Source organism: Phyllobates terribilis, unplaced genomic scaffold, assembly GCF_046119375.1.
Source record: "Phyllobates terribilis strain yellow unplaced genomic scaffold, ASM4611937v1 Scaffold_3__8_contigs__length_932513732, whole genome shotgun sequence".
NCBI lineage: Eukaryota > Metazoa > Chordata > Amphibia > Anura > Dendrobatidae > Phyllobates > Phyllobates terribilis.
Window position 1 is genome coordinate 781,954,351 of NW_027362763.1, and position 20,752 is coordinate 781,975,102.

At 41.0% G+C, this 20,752-nt stretch overlaps 1 protein-coding gene across 1 annotated transcript in view; it reads left to right on the forward strand.

The window, feature by feature from the left end:
* Positions 1–18,814, forward strand: part of PSME4 (proteasome activator subunit 4) — a 152,957-nt gene extending 134,143 nt beyond the window's left edge. Inside the window, exons 42-47 of the mRNA XM_073673591.1 lie at positions 245–373; positions 5,680–5,835; positions 13,146–13,308; positions 13,891–14,024; positions 14,412–14,549; positions 17,949–18,814. Coding sequence (XP_073529692.1) covers positions 245–373; positions 5,680–5,835; positions 13,146–13,308; positions 13,891–14,024; positions 14,412–14,546 — 717 coding nt within the window. The 3' untranslated portion in view covers positions 14,547–14,549; positions 17,949–18,814. The remainder of the gene's footprint in view (positions 1–244; positions 374–5,679; positions 5,836–13,145; positions 13,309–13,890; positions 14,025–14,411; positions 14,550–17,948) is intronic.
* Positions 18,815–20,752: the final 1,938 nt, after the last annotated feature.

A 20,752-nucleotide genomic window follows, 5' to 3' on the forward strand; every position in this document is an offset into this window, starting at 1 on the left:
TGTCTTCCGTGTCCAGGCGGCTTCATACTCTTCCATCACCAAGCACAATGTCAGGTGGAGTGATGTAAAGCAGTGGTGTATGTTTGGATTCTTGGATAAACGAAGTGTTCTGGTTATTTATTACATATATTACCTATAGACAGCGACTATTGTGCAGCTATGTGATGCACAAGGGACAATGAGTGTATATGAGTAACCATACATATTTTACTCATTTCTAATTTTTTTCTGTTTGTCTCACTAGATTGCACCTGTGGAAAATGATACAAACTATGATGAGCTGAAAAGAGATGCAAAAATGTGCTTATCCCTAATGTCTCAGGGGCTGCTCTACCCTGAACAGGTGCCCATGGCTCTGAATGTACTAAATCAAGTGAGTATGTTGCCTATGGTTAGTCCTTGTAATAAAACTACTATCTGTGGATGTATTTGGGAGGCGGGGTGCAGAGACCCGCCCGCATCTGTAGCTGCTTACATTGGTTTTAGGGTGCACACTTGTGTTTTGTTAGGATGTCACAAATTAAATAAATTAATAAAATGATTATCTGCCATGTGTAATGTATAGATAATATTTCAGCTTTTATATTACATGCAACCGAAGTTTAATACATTGTAGTGTTGTCATTCTCTTTCTTCCTGACCATTAATTACTCAGTGGTGTGTAGATGTTTTGATGGGCCACCATGCAGGTAATATTGGGTATTCTCGATATTGTTGGTAACCTGAGGATAATTTTTCCATGTTTGTTTCCTTTGCACAAATGGATGTACCTGTACATCTGTGCTGAGGGCACCATGTGTAGAGGGGGCACAAGAACTGAGCCCACTCAACACACCGCAGATTCTGGCTGTATTGCACACTGACAGCGGCATTTAAATGGAGCATTCACAGTGACGATGGGGGTACCATAACAGCTGGGGGCCCGATGGAGATCCCCATGGCTGCCATCTTGGTACTTTTGTGAAGCCTAGCCATGGATTGTACAAAGGGGACCATCATTTACAATATACGGGGTGGGCCATTTATATGGATACACCTAAATTAAATGGGAATGGTTGGTGATCAACTTCCTGTTTGTGGCACATTAGTATATGGGAGGGGGGAAACTTTTCCAGATGGGCGGTGACCATTTTGAAGTCGGCCATTTTGGATCCAACTTTAATTTTTTCAGTGGGAAGAGGGTCATGTGACACACCAGTCTCATTGAGAATTTCATTAGAAAAACAATGGTGTACTTGGTTTTAACGTAACTTTATTCTTTCATGAGTTATTTACAAGTTTATGACCACTTATAAAATGTGTTCAAAGTGCTGCCCATTGTGTTGGATTGTCAATGCAACCCTCTTCTCCCACTCTTAACACACTGATAGCAACGCCGCAGAAGAAATGCTAGCACAGGCTTCCAGTATCCGTTGTTTCAGAGGCAGCACATCTCGTATCTTCACAGCATAGACAATTGCCTTCAGATGACCCCAAAGATAAAAGTCTAAGAGGGTCAGATCCAGAGACCTTGGTGGCCATTAAACTGGCCCACAACGACCAATCCACTTTCCAGGAAACTGTTCATGTAGGAATGCTCGGACCTAACACCCATAATGTGGTGCGCCATCTTGTTGGAAAAACTCAGGGAACGTGCCATCTTCAGTGCATAAACAGGGCAACACATCATCATGTAGCAATTTCAGATATCCAGTGGCATTGAGGTTTCCATTGATGAAGAATGGCCCCACTATCTTTGCACCCCATATACCACACCATACCATCAATTTTTGTGTTAAAACAGTCTTAGAGGGATCTATCCACTGTGGGTAAGTGTCAGATCAATAGCGGTGGTTTTGCTTAACTTCACCTTTCACAAAAAAGTTTGCCTCATAACTGAACATAATGTTCTGTGTAAACTGAGGGTCCTGTTCCAATTTTTGTTTTTCCCATTTTTCAAATTCAGTGCGCCGATCTGGGTCATCCTCGTTGACATGCTGCAACAGCTGGATTTTGTAAGGATGCCATTTGTGAGTAGCTAATATCCGTCGTAGGGATGTTCGACTGATGCCACTCCCCAGTGACATGCGGCGAGTGCTACGCTGTGGGCTCTTGCTGAATGAAGCTAGGACAGCCACTGATGTTTCTTCATTAGTGATAGTTTTCTTGCGTCCAGATTTTGGCAAATCCAACACTGAACCTGTTTCACAAAATTTGGCAAGCAGTTTGCTAACTGTAGCATGGGAGATGGGTGGTCTCGTAGGGTGTTTTGCATTGAAATCTGCTGCAATGACCCGGTACTGCGTTCACCAAACATAAACACAATTTCTATCCGTTCCTCACGTGTTCACCTCTGCGACATGTCAATGGCTGTAAACAAAGAGAAACTTGTAAATAACTCATGAAAGAATAAAGTTACGTTAAAACCAAGCACACCATTGTTTTTCTTATGCCATTATCAATAAGTTTGATGTGTCACATGACCCTCTTCCCATTGAAAAAAATAAAGTTGGATCCAAAATGGCCAACTTCAAAATGGCCGCCATGGTCACCACCCATCTGAAAAAGTTTTCCCCCTCCCGTATACTAATGTGCCACAAACAGGAAGTTGGTATCGCCAACCATTCCCATTTTATTTAGGTGTATCCATATAACTGGCCCACCCTGTATTTTAAAATACTATGGTATTGCAATGTATAGAACAAATGAACAATTGATTGTAGGTTCAAGTTCCGAAAAGGGACTAGAAAAATAAAGTGAGAAAAAAAATATTTTTAAAAATATAAAAAAATATAAAATGTATCACCTTCTCCCCCTTTTCTTAGTTTAAAATAAACATCTGGTTTCACCATGTCTTTAATGCTATTTAACCACAATGAGTTTTTGGTTAGTTTTTGACATATTTTTTGTGGTTTTGTATTGTTAAAAACTCAACATCTTAAAGCACCAGCAAAGTGGATGGGACTTACACAAATCTCCTGCCCACTGCACTTCTTTTTATACGCAGCATAAACTAACATGCAGTGCATGTTCCTAATCCACAATGCGTCAGTTTCTCTTCCTGGTACGCTGAGTTTTATGTGCAGATTTTCCCCATAAAATTGCGTTAGATGCGGAAAATCCACAAAAACAAAAAATCATATGCATTTTTAGTGCTGCTAAAACTGCACCAAAGACACAGGTAGTCTGGACATGACTATGTCTAGTTTTTCAAAGCCAGATGCAAGGAAATATAAAAAAAATAGCTTTACTTAATTAACGCAATGAAAAATTACAAGTAACCTAATCTTAATAGGTGCAGAAAATCTACATCAGAAACTCTCAGTAAAAGCTCATCATGGGAACATTAGCCTTAAAGTCAAATCTATCAAAATATAAAAGTAATTAACCTATACACTGCAAACCCTAGAAAGAGAGGAAAAAAAGAAAATGCTAGAATTAAAGTGTTTAATTAATAGATCTTGGAATAATAATAATTTCCACAATTGGATGTGTTTAAATAAAATGTTTCTGTGCTGAGATAATCTTATAAATGTTCTCCTGCTGTGTACTGTGTAATGGCTGTGTCTGACCATACAGGAACATGGTCTGATCATACCACATCTCCTGGGCATGGGAGAATGCAAAAGAGAATATACAGACAGGACAGCACAAGATCGCAGCTGATTCTTTTTGTGAGGTAAAACATTGCTTTAAAACAGGCAGTGAAATATTTTGCCTCACAAAAAGAATTAGGACCTGCTGTCCTGTGTGTATACATTCTTTTGCTTCCCCCCTGCCCATGAGCTGTGGTATGATCAGACCATGTTCCTGCATGGTCAGACACAGCCATTACACAGTACACAGCAGGGGAACATTTATAAGATTATCCTAGCACAGGAACATTTTTGTTTAACACATCCAATTCTGGAAATTATTATTATTCCAAGATTAATTAAAATGTACTTTGTTAATAAGAAAACCCCTTTAAAATTTTCTAGTCACTGCATCTCTCCTAAGAAATGCAATAAAAAGCGGTCAAAACCCAAAATGGTATAATTAAAATCCACAGCCCATCACGCAAAATACTAGCCCCCATATTTGTCTATAGCCAGAAAAATAAGTTATGGGTCTCAGAAAAGGGCGACCACATTATAGGGGTTGTCCGGTACTTTTAAAGAAATGCCAGTGTATTTTAATGATAAATACAACCTTCTTTCTAATTACCTTTCGCTTCTGATACTGCCTGTGAGTGGCGCTATCACTGGCCGCTCACAGGCAGCACGTGACCCCCGGCTGCAGCCGGCGCTGACATCCGCTAACGTCACGACAAGTTGCGGCTGCAGCCGTGGGTCCCTCTTCCACGTTTCACTGGTGGCTGCTGGGTTGTGAGGAGGGTTACCCCACACTTCACACCCAGCATCCACCGCGCGCTCTGCCTCTCCTCATTCATTGGGAAAGCGCGCGGTGGATGCTGGGTGTGACGCGGGGAATAACCCTGCCTACAGCCCAGCAGCCACCGCGGGGACCCCAGCGCTGAGTCATGCCTCACTTGTCGTGACGTCGGCGCAGGGTCATGTGATGCCGGTGAGCGGCCACCGATAGCTCCACTCACAGGCAGCATCAGCAGCTCAAGGTAATTAGAAAGATGGTTGTATTTATCATTAAAAAACACTGGCATTTTTTTTTTAAGTACCAGACAACCCCTTTCAGTGATCAGCTCTTAAGTGATTATTTCTTGAATTTGTTTAACCACAAAAAAAATATATATATTAAAAAAAATATTTGGTACTTCCATATTCTTACTGACCTGAAGAATCATACTGGCAGGTCATTTTTTGGTGTAAAAAAAAAAAAAATGAAAAAATGCAATTTCACTATTGTGTTTTTTTCTTTTTTTTTTTCTCAGCCATCTTACACCACTTGGAATTTTAATTACCGCTTTTCATATGGTAAAATCAATGGTGTCATTCAAAACTGCAACTTGTTAAACAAAAAAAGTCCCCATATTGCAAGAAAATCGCCTGGTCATCAGAGGGTGAAAGGGAGCTACGATTTAATTCACACCACCATATTCTCGGTCCGAGTGCTGTGCAGCACTCAGACCAATGTTATTCAGTAGGGTGGTGCAGATGAGATAGATATATATTTAAATTTTCACTAACTGAATCTGCATGTAAAACAATTTGCAACAACCACTAGTTTCTTCCGTGTGTCGACTCTAAGGGTATGTACACACCGTCAGGAATGGTAGCGCTTTGAACGCAGCATACTCGATGCTACGTTCAAAGCGCTTCACCGCATCCTATCCATTGCACTGGTAAAATTTCTCTTGCAGAGACTAGCGTCTCCGCAAGAGAAATAGACATGCTGCGGTCTGTGAAGACACGCCGCATGTCTGTCTCCGTGGGTAAGCCACGGGAACGCATAGTGGGCATGGGATTTGTACAAATCCCATCCACTATGCTGTAACATCTGGCCTCTGTGGATTGCACACAGCGCAAGCGTGCTGCGTCCAATCTGCAGCATTTACTGATCGTTTGCGCATAACCTAATATTCAAGTCTATGGGTGCGCAAAAAGTCAGATGCCATACAGAGCCACCTTGTAACAACTAATTTTTACAGATATGTTACAATTCTTTAATTATAACATTCTTTAAAATTCTGATACAGCTGAACATGCATTTCTTTCTGACCTTTTCTGCCATTTGAATGTATAGACGGCAAGAAGTAGTTCCTGGCATGCAAGATACACAGTTTTGACCTATACTCAGACAATGGTCTTCTACAATCTCTTCATGTTCCTTAATAATCAAGAAACTGTACAAGGCATCAGATGGCTGGTTTTGCAGCTGATGGCGGATGAGCAACTAGAGGTAATTAATGACGTCACTCAGAAATGGCGTTACACTCCTTCAATCTAAAAAGGAAGGAAATCTTGTGTGTGTAATATATAGATAGCGATATATATACACTAGTGTTCAAAATACCAGCAGTCCAATATGACTAACCAGATTAATCACTGTTTTTGGTATAAATTATATTACCACATGTCAAACAATTTACCAGTTGGTTCAGTAGATTCTAAGGAAACCACCACACTCCGCATTCATGATCTGCATGTTTTTGAGTCTGTGTATTTGAATAATTAATTGAAAGGGGGTGTGTTCAAAATAATAGCAGTGTGGAGTTTAATTAGTGAGGTCAATCATTCTGGGAAGTTACAGGTGTGAATCAGGTGGCCCTTATTTAAGGGTGTAGCCAGCACATGTTGTACATGCATTTCTCCTTGAAAGCCTGATAAATCTGGGTCGTTCGAGAGATTGTTCAGAAGAACAGCGTACTTTGATTAAAAAGTTGATTGGAGAGGGTAAAACTTATAAGACAATGATGGGCTGTTCAGCTAAAATGATCTCCAATGCTTTAAAATGGAAAGCAAAACCAAAGAGATGTTTAAGTAACCTGAAGACTACCATTCAAATGGATCGAAGAATAGCCAGAATGTCAAATGCTCAGCCAATGATCAGCTCCAGGATGATCAAAGACAGTCTCAAGTTACCTGTGGGTACTGTAACAGTTAGAAGACGCCTGTGTGAAGCTAATCTCTTAGCAAGAAATCCTCCCAAAGTCCCACTGGTAAAAAAAAACGCATTGAAGCAGATAAAATTTGCCTAAGAACACTGGCCTAAAGAGTAATTGGAGAAACATTTTGTGGACTGATAAAAGTAAAATTGTTCTTTTTGGGTCCAAGGGCCATGGACCGTTTGTCAGACGACCCCCAAACTCTGCATTCAAACCACAGAACACACTGAAGACAGTGAAGCATGGTGGTGCAAGTAAAATTATATGGGCATGTTTCTCTTACTATGGTGCCGGACTTATTTACCGCATACCAGGGATCATGGACTAGTTTGCATATATTAAAATATTTGAAGGGGTCATGTTGCCTTATGCTGAAGAGGATATGACCTTGAAATGGGTGTTTCAACAAGACCACAACCCTAAACACACCAGTAAACAAGCAAAATCTTGGTTCCAGTCCAACAAAATTGAGGTTATGGAGTGGCCAGCCCAATCCCCGGACCTTAATCCGATAGAACACTTGTGGGGTGACATAAAAAATGCAGTTTCTGAGACAAAACCAATAAATGCCGAAAAATTGTAGGATGTAGTCAAAGCATCCTGGGCTGTAAAAACAGTTGACAGGGGCCAGAAGTTGGTTGACTCTATGCAACATAGATGTGAAGCAGTTCTAAAAAACTGTGGGTGTACAACTAAATATTAGATTAGTGATTCACAGGAATGCGCAATCCTCAAAAAAAAAGTACATATTGTGAGTTTTTAAAGACAAATGCAGACACTGCTATTTTTTAGAACAGCTCAATGTTCATATTTTGTTATTTTCTGTAAAATAGGTAAAAATTATACACGTTTCTCTTCATGTTTAGAATTGGAAAGCAGTGTGCAATGCTCCCAATGCATGGAATTAAAAACTAATATAAAGATTTTGTGCTTAAGTCATGTTTTTGAACACACTTCTATTATTTTGAACACTACTGTATATATATCGCAGGTCTAGATAGTGATATATATATTTTAGATATGCATCTATATCTGTGTTTACAATGCCTTTATAAAATATTCGTATCTCATGAACGTTTCTACATTTTCCATGTTATGCCCAGAAGCTTAAATGTATTTTATTGGGATTTTATGTGATATACCAACACAAAGTATCAAGAATTTATCAAATGTAAAGGAAATGATACATGGTTTTCCCATTATTTTAAAAATCTAAATCTGAAAATTGTGATGTGCATTTGTATTCATCCCCCTGTAGTCTGATACCCCTAAATGAAATCCTGGGTGACCAATTGCCTCTAGAAGTCACATAATTAGTACATTATTAGTACACATACATAATTAGTACATTATATAACAACAGCTGTTCCGCAAGAGCCTCAGAGGTTTGTTTGCGAACATTAGAGATTAAACAGGACCATGGAAACCAAGGAACACACCAGATCGGTCAGGGATAAAGTTGTGGAGAAGAGAAAAGCAAGTATAGGTTATTAAAAAATATATATATATATAGCCCAAGCTGTGAGCATCTCACAGAAAACTGTTCAATCCATGGTCAAAAAATGGAAGGAGTATGGCACAACTGCAAACCTACCAAGATATGGTCATCCACTTAAACTGACATCCCAAGCAAGGAGTGCACTAATTAGAGAAGCAGCCAAGAGGCCCATAGTCGCTTTGGAGGAGCTGCAGAGATCCACAGCATCTTGTTGTGGGGAAGCTGGTCAGATTTGATCGCAAGTTGGGATGGAGCTAAATACAGGGTAATCCTGGAGAAATATCTATTAGCGGCTGCAAAAGACTTGAGACTGGGGTGTAGGTTCACCTTCCAGCAGGACAGCAACCCTAAACATACTGCCAGAGCTACAATGGATGGTTTAGATCAAAGCATATTCATGTGTGTTAATGCCCCAGTCACGGTCCAGACCTAAATCCCATTGGGAATCTGTGACACACAAGCCTCCATTCAATCTCCCTTTCACCCTCTAGATGTGCAAAGCTGGTAAAGACATACCGGACATACATATCCATGTATCATTTCCTTCACACTTCACAAATAATTGCTACTTTCTGTTAATATATCACATACACCTACAAACTTAATTGTTTTTTAACATGAAAAAATGTGGAGTTATAATATTCACAAACGTGTGTGTGTGTGTGTGTGTGTGTGTGTGTGTGTGTGTGTGTGATTTTTGTTCAAATTCAGAATTTTTGGGTGGTCCAAAAAGAGCAAACAATAAAATAAATAATAAGTTACAGAGGTAGACCTAAGACACAGAATTAACAGTAAGAAAGTAATGTAGAATGTCTTCCAGGAATAACAAAGAGATGGGTAAGGGTATCAGCCCTTCATGAGTACTAAGAAACTTGCACCCACAGATAATCTGTAAAATCAATATAATATTGTTATATAATGACAAAAGCAAAGTAGAGAAGGAAATTAGATAAAGGAGGGAAAAAAGGTGTGGGGGATGGTGTAGAGGGAATGGACCGTGGCAGAGACCAGATTCCCCCGTCGGCATCCGAGTACGTCAGAGGCTGAGATTTGTCCCAGAGATGTACGGTATATATTATGTGAGATCAGGCAGGAGAATTCTCTGCAGCAGCCCTTGTCATACGCCATTTATAGATGCAGAGAGCATGGGGACGGTAATAGAAAACATGGGGCAATTTGAGACTCTGAGACTCCTGTACTCCACCTCTGCTGCCCAAGCGCTGTGCTGGGACCGCCACGCCATACTATGCACTCGAATGCTTTGCAGAGATGCAGCTTTTTCGCTTACCCTCTAGTCAGTGGTGCCACAGGTACACTTCAAAATGCTTTAGGTGCCTTGTTCTTGTAGTTGGGGGGGCCTCTGTGGTTGGACCCTGACAATCACACCTGGCAGTATGTCATCACTTGCTATTACTGTGCAAACCACTTTAACAAAATAATCGCCAGAACAATTTCCATAGAGGAAAGAAGAAAAATCTTAAAGGCACTGACCGCCCTCCTGACGCATCTGTCCCAGTAAATACTTGTATCGTGGAACACCTTTTCCTATAACTTTGCATTGTGCCATTCCACCGTTATTACTATGAGAAATTATAAATTTATGGCTGGGCGTTACCAATTGGGGGTTTCCCCATAGCGCCCTAACACTGTACAATCAGTACAGGCCAGTCTGCACTGAAACACCTTCCTGACAAGTAAAAAGGTAACGCCTTGTTGTCAATTTATTCATAACTTTCCGGGATGATGAGCAGTACAATACAGAGATCAATGAACAACTGCTCCCCAACCCTTAGTAGGTCTTTGGTTGTCCACTGATGCTCTTACAATACCAGAGGCTGCCACCGTTCCTGATTACATGAAGTCTTTAAGTGTTCATGTTCGTATAAGTGGCCCCGTGACAGCATGGCGGACTCATCTATGGCTTATATGAGAATAATTTGAATGTACAAAAACTGGAACTGTGTGCAGGGAACAGCGAGAGACAAATGTCAAGCTCCCCAGCGAGTGTGTTCATTTTACAGCCGAGCCTCCACTTATTCTATTCATGTCTCATTTATTAGCACGGCCCCCGAGAGGGGCCTGCAAATTGTCAGCAGAATTTCCAACATACTCTTTCACTTCATATGTTAGACAATTCTTAATCAATTTGATCACATATTAATAATGTACGATGGACGTGTAAATGAGCTTATTGTCAGGCTGGTGTATTTAATTAGAACAGCACTTGCCGTTACACTTGCTGATTTGTGCAGCTCCAGAACATTATGTTCAAGGAGATAATTTGCGATAATCTGGCACATTACATGCGCAGCGCCGCTCCTTGCTTTGTTCACGGAGCAGATGAACCTCTTTGTTTACATTTTACCATGTAACATTATGTACTTATTAGTAATTGTCGTCTGATGATTAATAGCGATGCACTTAGCCTACTAGCTGCCGTGAAGGTGCACCACCTAGGCTTTATGTAGCCCAAGCCGCATTACATGGCTCAGTCTCTCAATGAACCTTCTGGATGGGGTTCACTTTTTTCCTTCATCATTTTCGAGTTTAAATTCATTAATTTTACTATCAGTTTTTTACACCTGATATGCTTTTATATAGTGTTAAATATCTAGAAAATGTCATTACTAGTTTGACCTCAGAAGCTTTCCCTAAGATGTTAAAGCTACCAGCTCCAATCCATGGATATAAACTCTACCAGTCATGTTGTGTATATGTAATGTGTGTGTGTATGTGTATATATATATATATATATATATATATATATATATACATACATACATACATACATACATACATACATACATACATACATACATACATACATACATACATTATATAATATACATTGTGGTAGATCAGCTCACTTGGTTGCACATAGAGGCAGACACAGGAGCACTGTCTCTTTAAGTCTTCCACTGGGTTTATTAAGAGTGCTGCATAAGCCCCGGTAATGTTGGTAAAAACAAACACTGCCTTCCCGGCCTAACAGGAAAAACAAAACATAACGTATGGCACAGTCCTTAATGCTATGGGTAACCGCCCGCCTCAGGAATAAACAACCCAAGGTTTATCTTTCCTTTACATCACAAAACAGCTCCAGAGCTTGTGCCGCCAGACCCACCCCCACCAAATGCTCTAAAAGGCTGGGAATTTATCCTCTGACCTCCTCCCTCGCTGCAGGTGTTTAATCACCCTAGCACTAAAGATGGCTGATTAACCCCTCATTCCTTTGTGTTCTGGAACCTTTTTAATATGTTTAATTACTGGAGCTAATAGTCTGAGTGCTAGACATCTCCCCTCTAGTACTTTGCCAGTGACTTTGTAACTATAGATATAGATGGATAGATAGATAGATACACTGCTCAAAAAAATAAAGGGAACACTTAAATAACAGAATATAACTCCAAGTAAATCAAACGTCTGTGAAATCAAACTGTAACAACACTGATTGACAATCAATTTCACATGCTGTTGTGCAAATGCAATAGACAATAGATGGAAATTATTGGCAATTATCAAGACACCCTCAATAAAGGAGTGGTTCTGCAGGTGGGGACCACAGACCACATCTCAGTACCAATGCTTTCTGGCTGGTGTTTTGGTCACTTTTGAATGTTGGTTGTGCTTTCACATTCGTGGTAGCATGAGACGGACTATACAACCCACAGAAGTTGCTCAGGATGACACATCAATGCGAGTTGTGGCAATAAGGTTTGCTGTGTCTGTCAGCGTAGTGTCCAGAGGCTGGAGGCGCTACCAGGAGAGAGGCCAGTACACCAGGAGACGTGGAGGGGGCTGTAGGAGGGCAACAACCCAGCAGCAGGGCTGCTACCTCCACCTTTGTGCAAGGAGGAACAGGAGGAGCACTGCCAGAGCCCTGCAAAATGACCTCCAGCAGGCCACAAATGTGCATGTGTCTGCACAAACGGTTAGAAACCGACTCCATGAGGGCTGTATGAGGTCCCGACGTCCACAGATGGGGGTTGTGCTCACAGCCCAACATCGTGCATGACACTTAGCATTTGCCACAGAACACCAGGATTGGCCACTGGCGCCCTGTGCTATTCACAGATGAAAGCAGGTTCACACTGAGCACACGTGACAGAGTCTGGAGACACCGTGGAGAGCGATCTGCTGCCTGCAACATCCTTCAGCATGACCGATTTGGCAGTGGGTCAGTAATGGTGTGGGGTGGCATTTCTTTGGAGGGCCGCACAGCCCTCCATGTGCTCGCCAGAGTTAGCCTGACTGCCATTAGGTGCCGAGATGAGATCCTCAGACCCCTTGTGAGACCATATGCTGGTGTGGTTGGCCCTGGGTTCCTCCTAATGCAGGACAATGCCAGACCTCATGTGGCTGGAGTGTGTCAGCCGTTCCTGCAAGATGAAGGCATTGAAGCTATGGACTGGCCTGCCCGTTCCCCAGACCTGAATCCGATTGAGCACATACGCTTTAGTCCAGGTCTGGGAGCACATCTGGGACATTATGTCTCTCTCCATTCACCAACGTCACATTGCACCACTGACTGTCCAGGAGTTGGCGGATGCTTTAGTCCAGGTCTGGGAGGAGATCCCACAGGAGACCATCCGCAACCTCATCAGGAGCATGCCCAGGCGTTGTAGGGAGGTCATACAGGCAAGTGGAGGCCACACACAATACTGAGCCTCATTTTGACTTGTTTTAAGGACATTGCATCAAAGTTGGATCGGCCTGTAGTGTGTTTTTCCACTTTAATTTTGGGGGTGACTCCAAATCCAGGCCTCCATTGGTTAATAAATTTGATTTCCATTGATGATTTTTGTGTGATTTTGTTGTCAGCACATTCAACTTTGTACAGAACAAAGTATTCAATGAGAATATTTCATTCATTCAGATCTAGGATGTGTTATTTGAGTGTTCCCTTTTTTTTGAGCAGTGTATCATATATCTATAGATATATATTGGATCAATATTAGATATATAAATATTTATATATTAGATATGAGAGATATAAAAATTATATTATATGTAGATATTTATATAATAGGTCTGTGGCTAGATTTATATTACACTTTTAATTTGTATTTTGTTATCTTCATCCATGTATGTGTTTTTTTTCTTTAGGTCAGAGAAATGGCCGCCACTACCCTCAGTGGTCTTTTACAATGCAATTTCCTGAAGATGGATGCAGCTATGCAAGCACACATTGAGAAGCTGTGCAAAACCAGACTGCCTAAAAAACGCAAGAGAGAACTAGGTGCAGCTGTGGATATGATTCCGTCAGGAGGTGGGTGGCTTCTAGTGCATTTGTTGGAGTATTCTGTCATTTTTGTTTTGTTTTACATAAAGAAACAACATACATCTAGGCATATATTCCCCTCATTCCATCACCCCATCCTCTTCTTACCCAACGTGCAGTCCAGTAACAAACTATTGGATATTACATATAATTACTGCAACAGAGCTTGTTTTTTTAATTGATTTAGCTAACAGGTTATTTTCTATGCAATAGTGGTTCACGTGTATGGGGGCAGATGGCTCCAGTGGCCAAGCTGAGGAGCCAAAGTTTCTTAGATTTAAGTGTTCTTGTGTTTTATGTACAGCAGATAGTCTTGTTTGGTATCAGATACATGTATATCCTGAAGATCCTAGCTCCTGATAGACTGAGTGTTGAGAGCACTGCTGTTTCAATGCTTATTTCAATTGAAGGATTTTCTAGCACCCAGTAGTAACACCCAGCACCCATCATTTGCCTTCTGTTGATTTCAAAGAACTACGGTTGTTTTCTTCTCTGACTAATACATGTCCCCTATTGGCAGTAATTCATCATTTCATACTGTGTTTTTGTTTGTTTTTTTTAACTCTACAGATCTTGTCAAACGCCATGCTGGAGTCCTAGGGCTTAGTGCATGCATTTTATCCAGTCCTTATGATGTCCCTACCTGGATGCCACAGCTACTAATGGATCTTAGTGCACATCTCAATGATCCGCAGCCTATAGAGGTAACTTGCTGCTGCGACTCGTAATGTGTGCATCATTAGTTTATGTAACTTTTATAGCAATTATGTATGTGAAATGTATAGTTCATAATGGTAATGTATAGTCACATCCAACCTTCCACTTTCCGTGTAGTCTCCTAATATAGTGTGTGTGTGTGTGTGTGTAAATATATATATATATGTGTGTATATAGAGAGAGAGATCATTAGTTCCTCTTCCATTGGTGTCTACAATCTTTGTAATGTATATCTCCTCCCTATTCCGAACACACACATTATGACATTTCCTAGAGGCAATTTAATAGAAACGTAATTACTTGATGCAGTATATTGTAAAATATTTTCTTTGCTTGCTGTATAAATTTGCAATGAATTTTGGTCTTGTTTTAAGATGACTGTAAAGAAAACGCTCTCTAATTTCCGGAGGACCCACCATGACAATTGGCAGGAACACAAGCAGCAATTTACTGATGACCAGTTGGTGGTACTGACTGATCTCCTGGTATCTCCGTGCTACTATGCATAACCGGTGAGATTTAGATATAAGCTTATTTTGTTGTTGCATTGTAATCCTTTTTGTATACAGAAACACAGGGCTTTACACATACATATTCATTCAGTTTAGTTCCCAATATCTCATTTTTGGGACTGCATTGACACACAGAGGCAGATATATCCATAGTGGAGCATGCTTTTTAATACCAAACTTAAAAAAAGGACACTTGAATCTAGTTCCAGTCTTATTGGTTGCTGTGGGCACACGGCTGTCATGAGGAGTGGGTGATCTGTTCAGAGCACATCAGGCACCATAGCATTGTACAGTACAATATATTATGGATGTTGCTGTAGTGAATAAATATTTTTAGACTTTATGACCAAACACCATATGTGTGATGCCAACAGAGAACCACGCAAGGCATCATAACAGAAGGTTGCTCTGTGTGTGCAAATGCTCCTGTTTTTTCCCCATTTTTCTGTTTGTGAATAGCCTTTACTTTGTACTAATAAAAAGAAAACTAAGTAACAAGTAGAAAAGTATGCAAAAGAACTAGATATAATTTATAGTCCTAACAAAGGAAGCTGGATAAAACACAATCCAGATACAGATGTGGCAAAGGTTATCATATCTCACAAGACACTATCTTGATAACTTGTCACAGAACGTTATCTCACTCAAGAGGAGTAGAGTAAGATAACTTAGAATTTGTCCACTACCCTTAATTACTATTTTAGCCATAAATGCTAAAGGAGAATTCCTCTAAAAATCCCCATATACATTTCATGTTGTTTTCCTGCTTTGCTTCCTGTGTTCTGGCATCAGCTCTGCTGCCACAGCCATCACTGCATCTTAAGATTCCGCCTGCTCCCTTCTGACTACATTTCCCATCATCCCTTGTGTTGGGCTGCAAGCCAGCAGTGAGCACAAAGCTGTAACTCTGCCCAAACCCCTCCCACTCCTCCCCCAGCATCACACACAGCCCCAGCACCATCTCATGTATTGCGCAGAGGGGGTATACATATATACAATGCGGGAAATAAGTATTTGATCCCTTGCTGTTTTTGTAAGTTTGCCCACTGACAAAGACATGAACAGTCTATAATTTTAAGGGTAGGTTAATTTTAACATTGAGAGATAGAATATCCCAAAAAAAAATCAAGAAAATCACATTGTATAAATTTGATAAATTTATTTGCATTTTGCAGTGAGAAATAAGTATTTGATCCTTCTGGGTAACAACACTTAATACTTGGTGGCAAAACCCTTGTTGGCAAGCACAGCAGTCAGGTGTTTTTTTGTAGTTGATGATGAGAGTTGCGCACATGTCAGGAGGAATTTTGGTCCACTCCTCTTTGCAGATCATCTCTAAATCATTAAGATTTTGAGGCTGTCGCTTGGCAACTCGGAGCTTCAACTCCCTCCATAAGTTTTCTATGGGATTAAGGTCTAGAGACTGGCTAGGCCACTCCATGACCTTACTGTGCTTCTTTTTGAGTCACTCCTTTGTTGCCTTGGCTGTATGTTTTGGGTCATTGTCTAGCTAGAAGACCCAGCCATGACCCATCTTCAATGCTCTTACTGAGGGAAGGAAGTTGTTGCCCAAAATCTTGTGATACATGACCCCATCCATCTTCCCTTCAGTACGGTGCAGTCATCATGTCCCCTTTGCAGAAAAGCGCCCCCAAAGTATAATGTTTCCCTCATCATGCTTCACAATTGGGACGATGTTCTTAGGGTTGTATTCATCCTTCTTCTTCCTCCAAACATGGCGAGTTGAGTTAATGCCAAAGAGCTCAATTTTTGTCTCCTCTGACCACAGCACCTTCGCTCAATAACTCACAGAATCATCCAAATGTTCATTGGCAAACTTCAGATGGGCTTGCACATGTGCCTTTTTCTTCCTTTAAGGCGTAATGTGTTACCAATGGTTTTCTTGGTGACTGTGGTCCCAGCTGCCTTGAGATCATTAACAAGTTCCCCCCCATGTAGTTTTAGGCTGATCTCTCACCTTCCTCATGATCAAGGATACCCCACGAGGTGAGATTTTGCATGGTGCCCCAGATCGATGTCGATTGACAGTCATTTTGTATTTCTTCCATTTTCTTACTATTGCACCAACAGTTGTCTCCTTCTCACCCAGCATCTTACTTATGGTTTTGTAGCCCATTCCAGCTTTGTGCAGGTCTATGATCTTGTCCCTGACATCCTTAGAAAGCTCTTTGGTCTTGCCCATGTTGTAGAGGTTAGAGTCTGAATGATTAATTGAGCAAAAAAAAATATCTAATTTATACAATGTGATTTTCTTGATATTTTTTGGGGATATTCGATCTCTCAATGATAAAATTAACCTACCTTTAAAATTATAGACTGTTCATGTCTGTCAGTGGGCAAACTTACAAAAACAGCAAGGGATCAAATACTTATTTTTCCCACTGTATACATCCTGCTGTATATATACAGATACAAGGAAAGCTCTGTAGAGAAAGCTGTGTATGCAGCAGCATGCTCGGGAACAGTGTGAGCTCTGCTGAATGGAGCATTGCCCACCGACACCGCAAGCCACAGCTACCTATCAGTTTCCAGAGCCTGGTTCTCAGGGAAATTTTGACATCACAGGAAGTGAGAGGATTCTCCGAGATGTGACCAGGAGAGCAGCTCAGGTTATAGAAGGATTTGAGAAAACAATGTATTTATTGAAGAGCTTATCTATGGCAGTTAGTTCATATGAAAGGAACTTATAAAATAGTGGCCAACCCATTTAATGAGATTTTCCCACCAACAAAGTTCATTTTAACCAATAGATCTTGGAATAATAATAAGTTTCACAATTGGATGTGTTTAAATAAAATGTTCCTGTGAGATAATCTTATAAATGTTCCCCTGCTGTGTACTGTGTAATGGCTGTGTCTGACCGTACAGGAACATGGTCTGATCATACCACAGCTCATGGGCAGGGGAGGACGCAAAAGAGTATACAGACATTACAGCAGGAGATCGCAAACAATTCTTTCTTTGAGGTAAAACATTTTTTAAAAACAATCAGGGAAATTTACATCACAAAGAATCAACTATGATCCTGTGCATTACACAGTACACAGCAGGGACACATTTATAAGATTATCTCAGCACAGGAACATTTTACTTGAATGTGTTTAATTGTGGAAATGTATTACTATTCCAAGATGTATTGATTAAAATAAACTTTGCGGGAAAACCCCTTTAACATTGCTCAAGCTATTGACCGATGCCAAGCTAGGTGTCAAACACCACTGATTGACAGCTTTCTGCCCAAGCCAGGTGTCAATGTAACCTGTGCTAGATCTGTAGATTGGTGCCCTGTGAGGTCACTATGCAGTTAGTTCACTTTGTATTAATATAACAGACTTTACTTTTAAATACATTAATATGTGGTATTTTTTTCCTCCCTAGGGAAGAATCTGCGTGATGTGAAGTACCCAGGCCCAACTTAGAAATTTTAATTTGGGGCATCCAGTTGCCCGTGCTTGAAGCATCGGGGCGATTTTACTGGACGGATGACACTTGTGCTTGAAAAACGTTTGATTTGTCAAAATACAGAAAGACATTAATAACTGGCTTTTTTGCCACACACCATAAAAACTCAATAAGACTTAATATTATTTTTAATTTTTTTTTTTTCAGATGTGTTAAATAACTGTATAAAATGTAGAAACCGTAGTAAAACATTGTACAGGTTGCAACCTTTTACATGAAATGACAGGATTGGTTTGTAAGGAGCGACTTTGCAGACAGATGCGCTAGATTTAAGCTTTGTGTCAGGTGACATGCCATAAATTTGTTTTTAAATTATTTCCTTATTTTGCGCTTAGTTTAAAGCACTTAATTGAGTTTTATTTAATGTATATATGTCTGTGTGTGTACAGCATGTGAATATGTATCTACACACACAGACACACATACGTATATCACATCTGCGTTTTTTGCAGTTTTTTTTTTGTGCTATATTCCTGCTGCTGATATGTTTCTAGGTGACATTTTTAGCAAGGTACTTTATACATGGAGATAATTCTCATTTTGGCAAACTCATCTTCCCTCTGTAAAGATGTGTACTGTGTTCCTTGAAGGAATGCTGTTCTTTTTATTGCCTACCTGCTGAGCAAGTGACCCGGTGATACTATGAAGCACAGCAGAGACCTAGTGCAGGACTTACCAGCACTCAGCACACAGGTGTAACCACGGTATAGCGTAGTGCCAAATCCCTTCTTTCAATTGTACACTTAGTTTATTTTAAAACCCAATAAACTGATTGTTTCTAACCTTTGTGTTCTTTACTTGTGACTTTCCTGCATGCTGTTAAAAAGGGGACGTTTATTGCCTTTGCTACAACATTTTGGCACAAATGGCAACATTTCATTGTTTTCAAACAAAATGTATCAATAAACAGAAGGGAAAAAAGGGGTATACAGCTCGCAGCTTGTGTGATGGGAGGTCTGGAGTTATCATGTTGTCCGATGCATGAATGCTCCTGGACCAAGGAGTTAATCCAAAAAGCAGATAAAATTCCAGCAGCTGGTGTACAAAAATGTAATGCACTTATTCAGCCGTTATTAAAACCGCATATAAACATTTGCAAAGTCTACATTTTTCGGGTATGTCTACCCTTATTGCAGCTTTAGACAGGTTGAACCAGGCCGCTAAACGACTGCCGGTCAGCTATATGCAAGTCATTTAGTCAGGTCGCCGAACATTCTCTGTGCACAGTACAACCGTTGTTACAATTGTTCTGTGAGCGTATAATGTCATGTTATTGGCACATGTCCTATTTACACTGTGCGATGTGCTGCCAATAGCGAACCAGCTTATAAAGTATTGTACTCACCATGATCATCACACTCTTGACTCTAGCCGGGCCTACAAATCTGAAGAGGCACCTGGGATGCCAGCAGGTAGGAACTAGATGCCAGGGATCCTGTCTGGCGATCAAGATTTCAGCAAACCTTGTAATTGCTTTAGAAGCTTCTGATGGGCTAATTGACATAATTTGAGTCAACTGGAGGTGTACATGTGGCAATATGTTAAGGCCTACCTTCAACGCCTGCTTGACATCATGGGTAAATTAAACCTAATCACCCAAGACATTAGCCAAAAAGAATTGTAGACCTCCACATGTCTGGTAAATCCTAGGGAGCAATTAAATGCCTGAAGGTGCCACTGTCGCATGTTCAAACGATAATCTGAATGCATAAACACCATGGGAGCACACAGCCATCGTACTGTTCACGGAGGAGACTTGTTCTGTCTCCTAGAATGTACTTTGGTGCAAAAAAATAAAAATTAATCCAAGTACAACAGCAAACAATCTTGTGAAATGGCCAATGATCCCAAGTATAATCCAAAGGTTCTGGCAAAATTACTTAGACAAATATATGAAGGTAATGGAGTGGCGATCCCAAGAAAAATTGTGGGCATTAATGAAAAAGGTTATACAATACACATGTCAAACTCTGGCCCATGGGCCAACTCTGGCAAGCAGGGTGGTTTTATTTGTCTGGCAACAGCAGAACCACCACCCCTATGTGGGTCCTATTTTATTCTATGATAGACTATGTGGGGCCCATTATTCAGTATGGGGGACTATGTGGGGCCCATTCTGTATGGAGAACTATGTGGGGGCCCCATTATTCTGAATGGAGGACTGTGGGGGCCCCATTATTCTGTATGGAGGACTGTGGGGGCCCCATTATTCTGTATGGAGGACTATGTGGGGACCCATTATTCTGTATGGAGGACTATGTGGGGGCCCATTATTCTGTGTGGAGGACTATGTGGGGCCCATTATCCTGTGTGGAGGACTATGTGGGGCCCATTATCCTGTGTGGAGGACTATGTGGGCCCCATTATCCTGTGTGGAGGACTATGTGGGGCCCATTATCCTGTGTGGAGGACTATGTGGGGCCCATTATCCTGTGTGGAGGACTATGTGGGGCCCATTATCCTGTGTGGAGGACTATGTGGGGCCCATTATCCTGTGTGGAGGACTATGTGGGGCCCATTATCCTGTGTGGAGGACTATGTGGGGCCCATTATCCTGTGTGGAGGACTGTGTGGGGCCCCTTTATCCTGTGTGGAGGACTGTGTGGGGCCCCTTTATCCTGTGTGGAGGATTGTGTGGGCCCCGTTATCCTGTGTGGGGCCCATTATCCTGTGTGGGGCCCGTTCTTCTGTATACTGGTTGGCCCATGACTTTGTCCAAG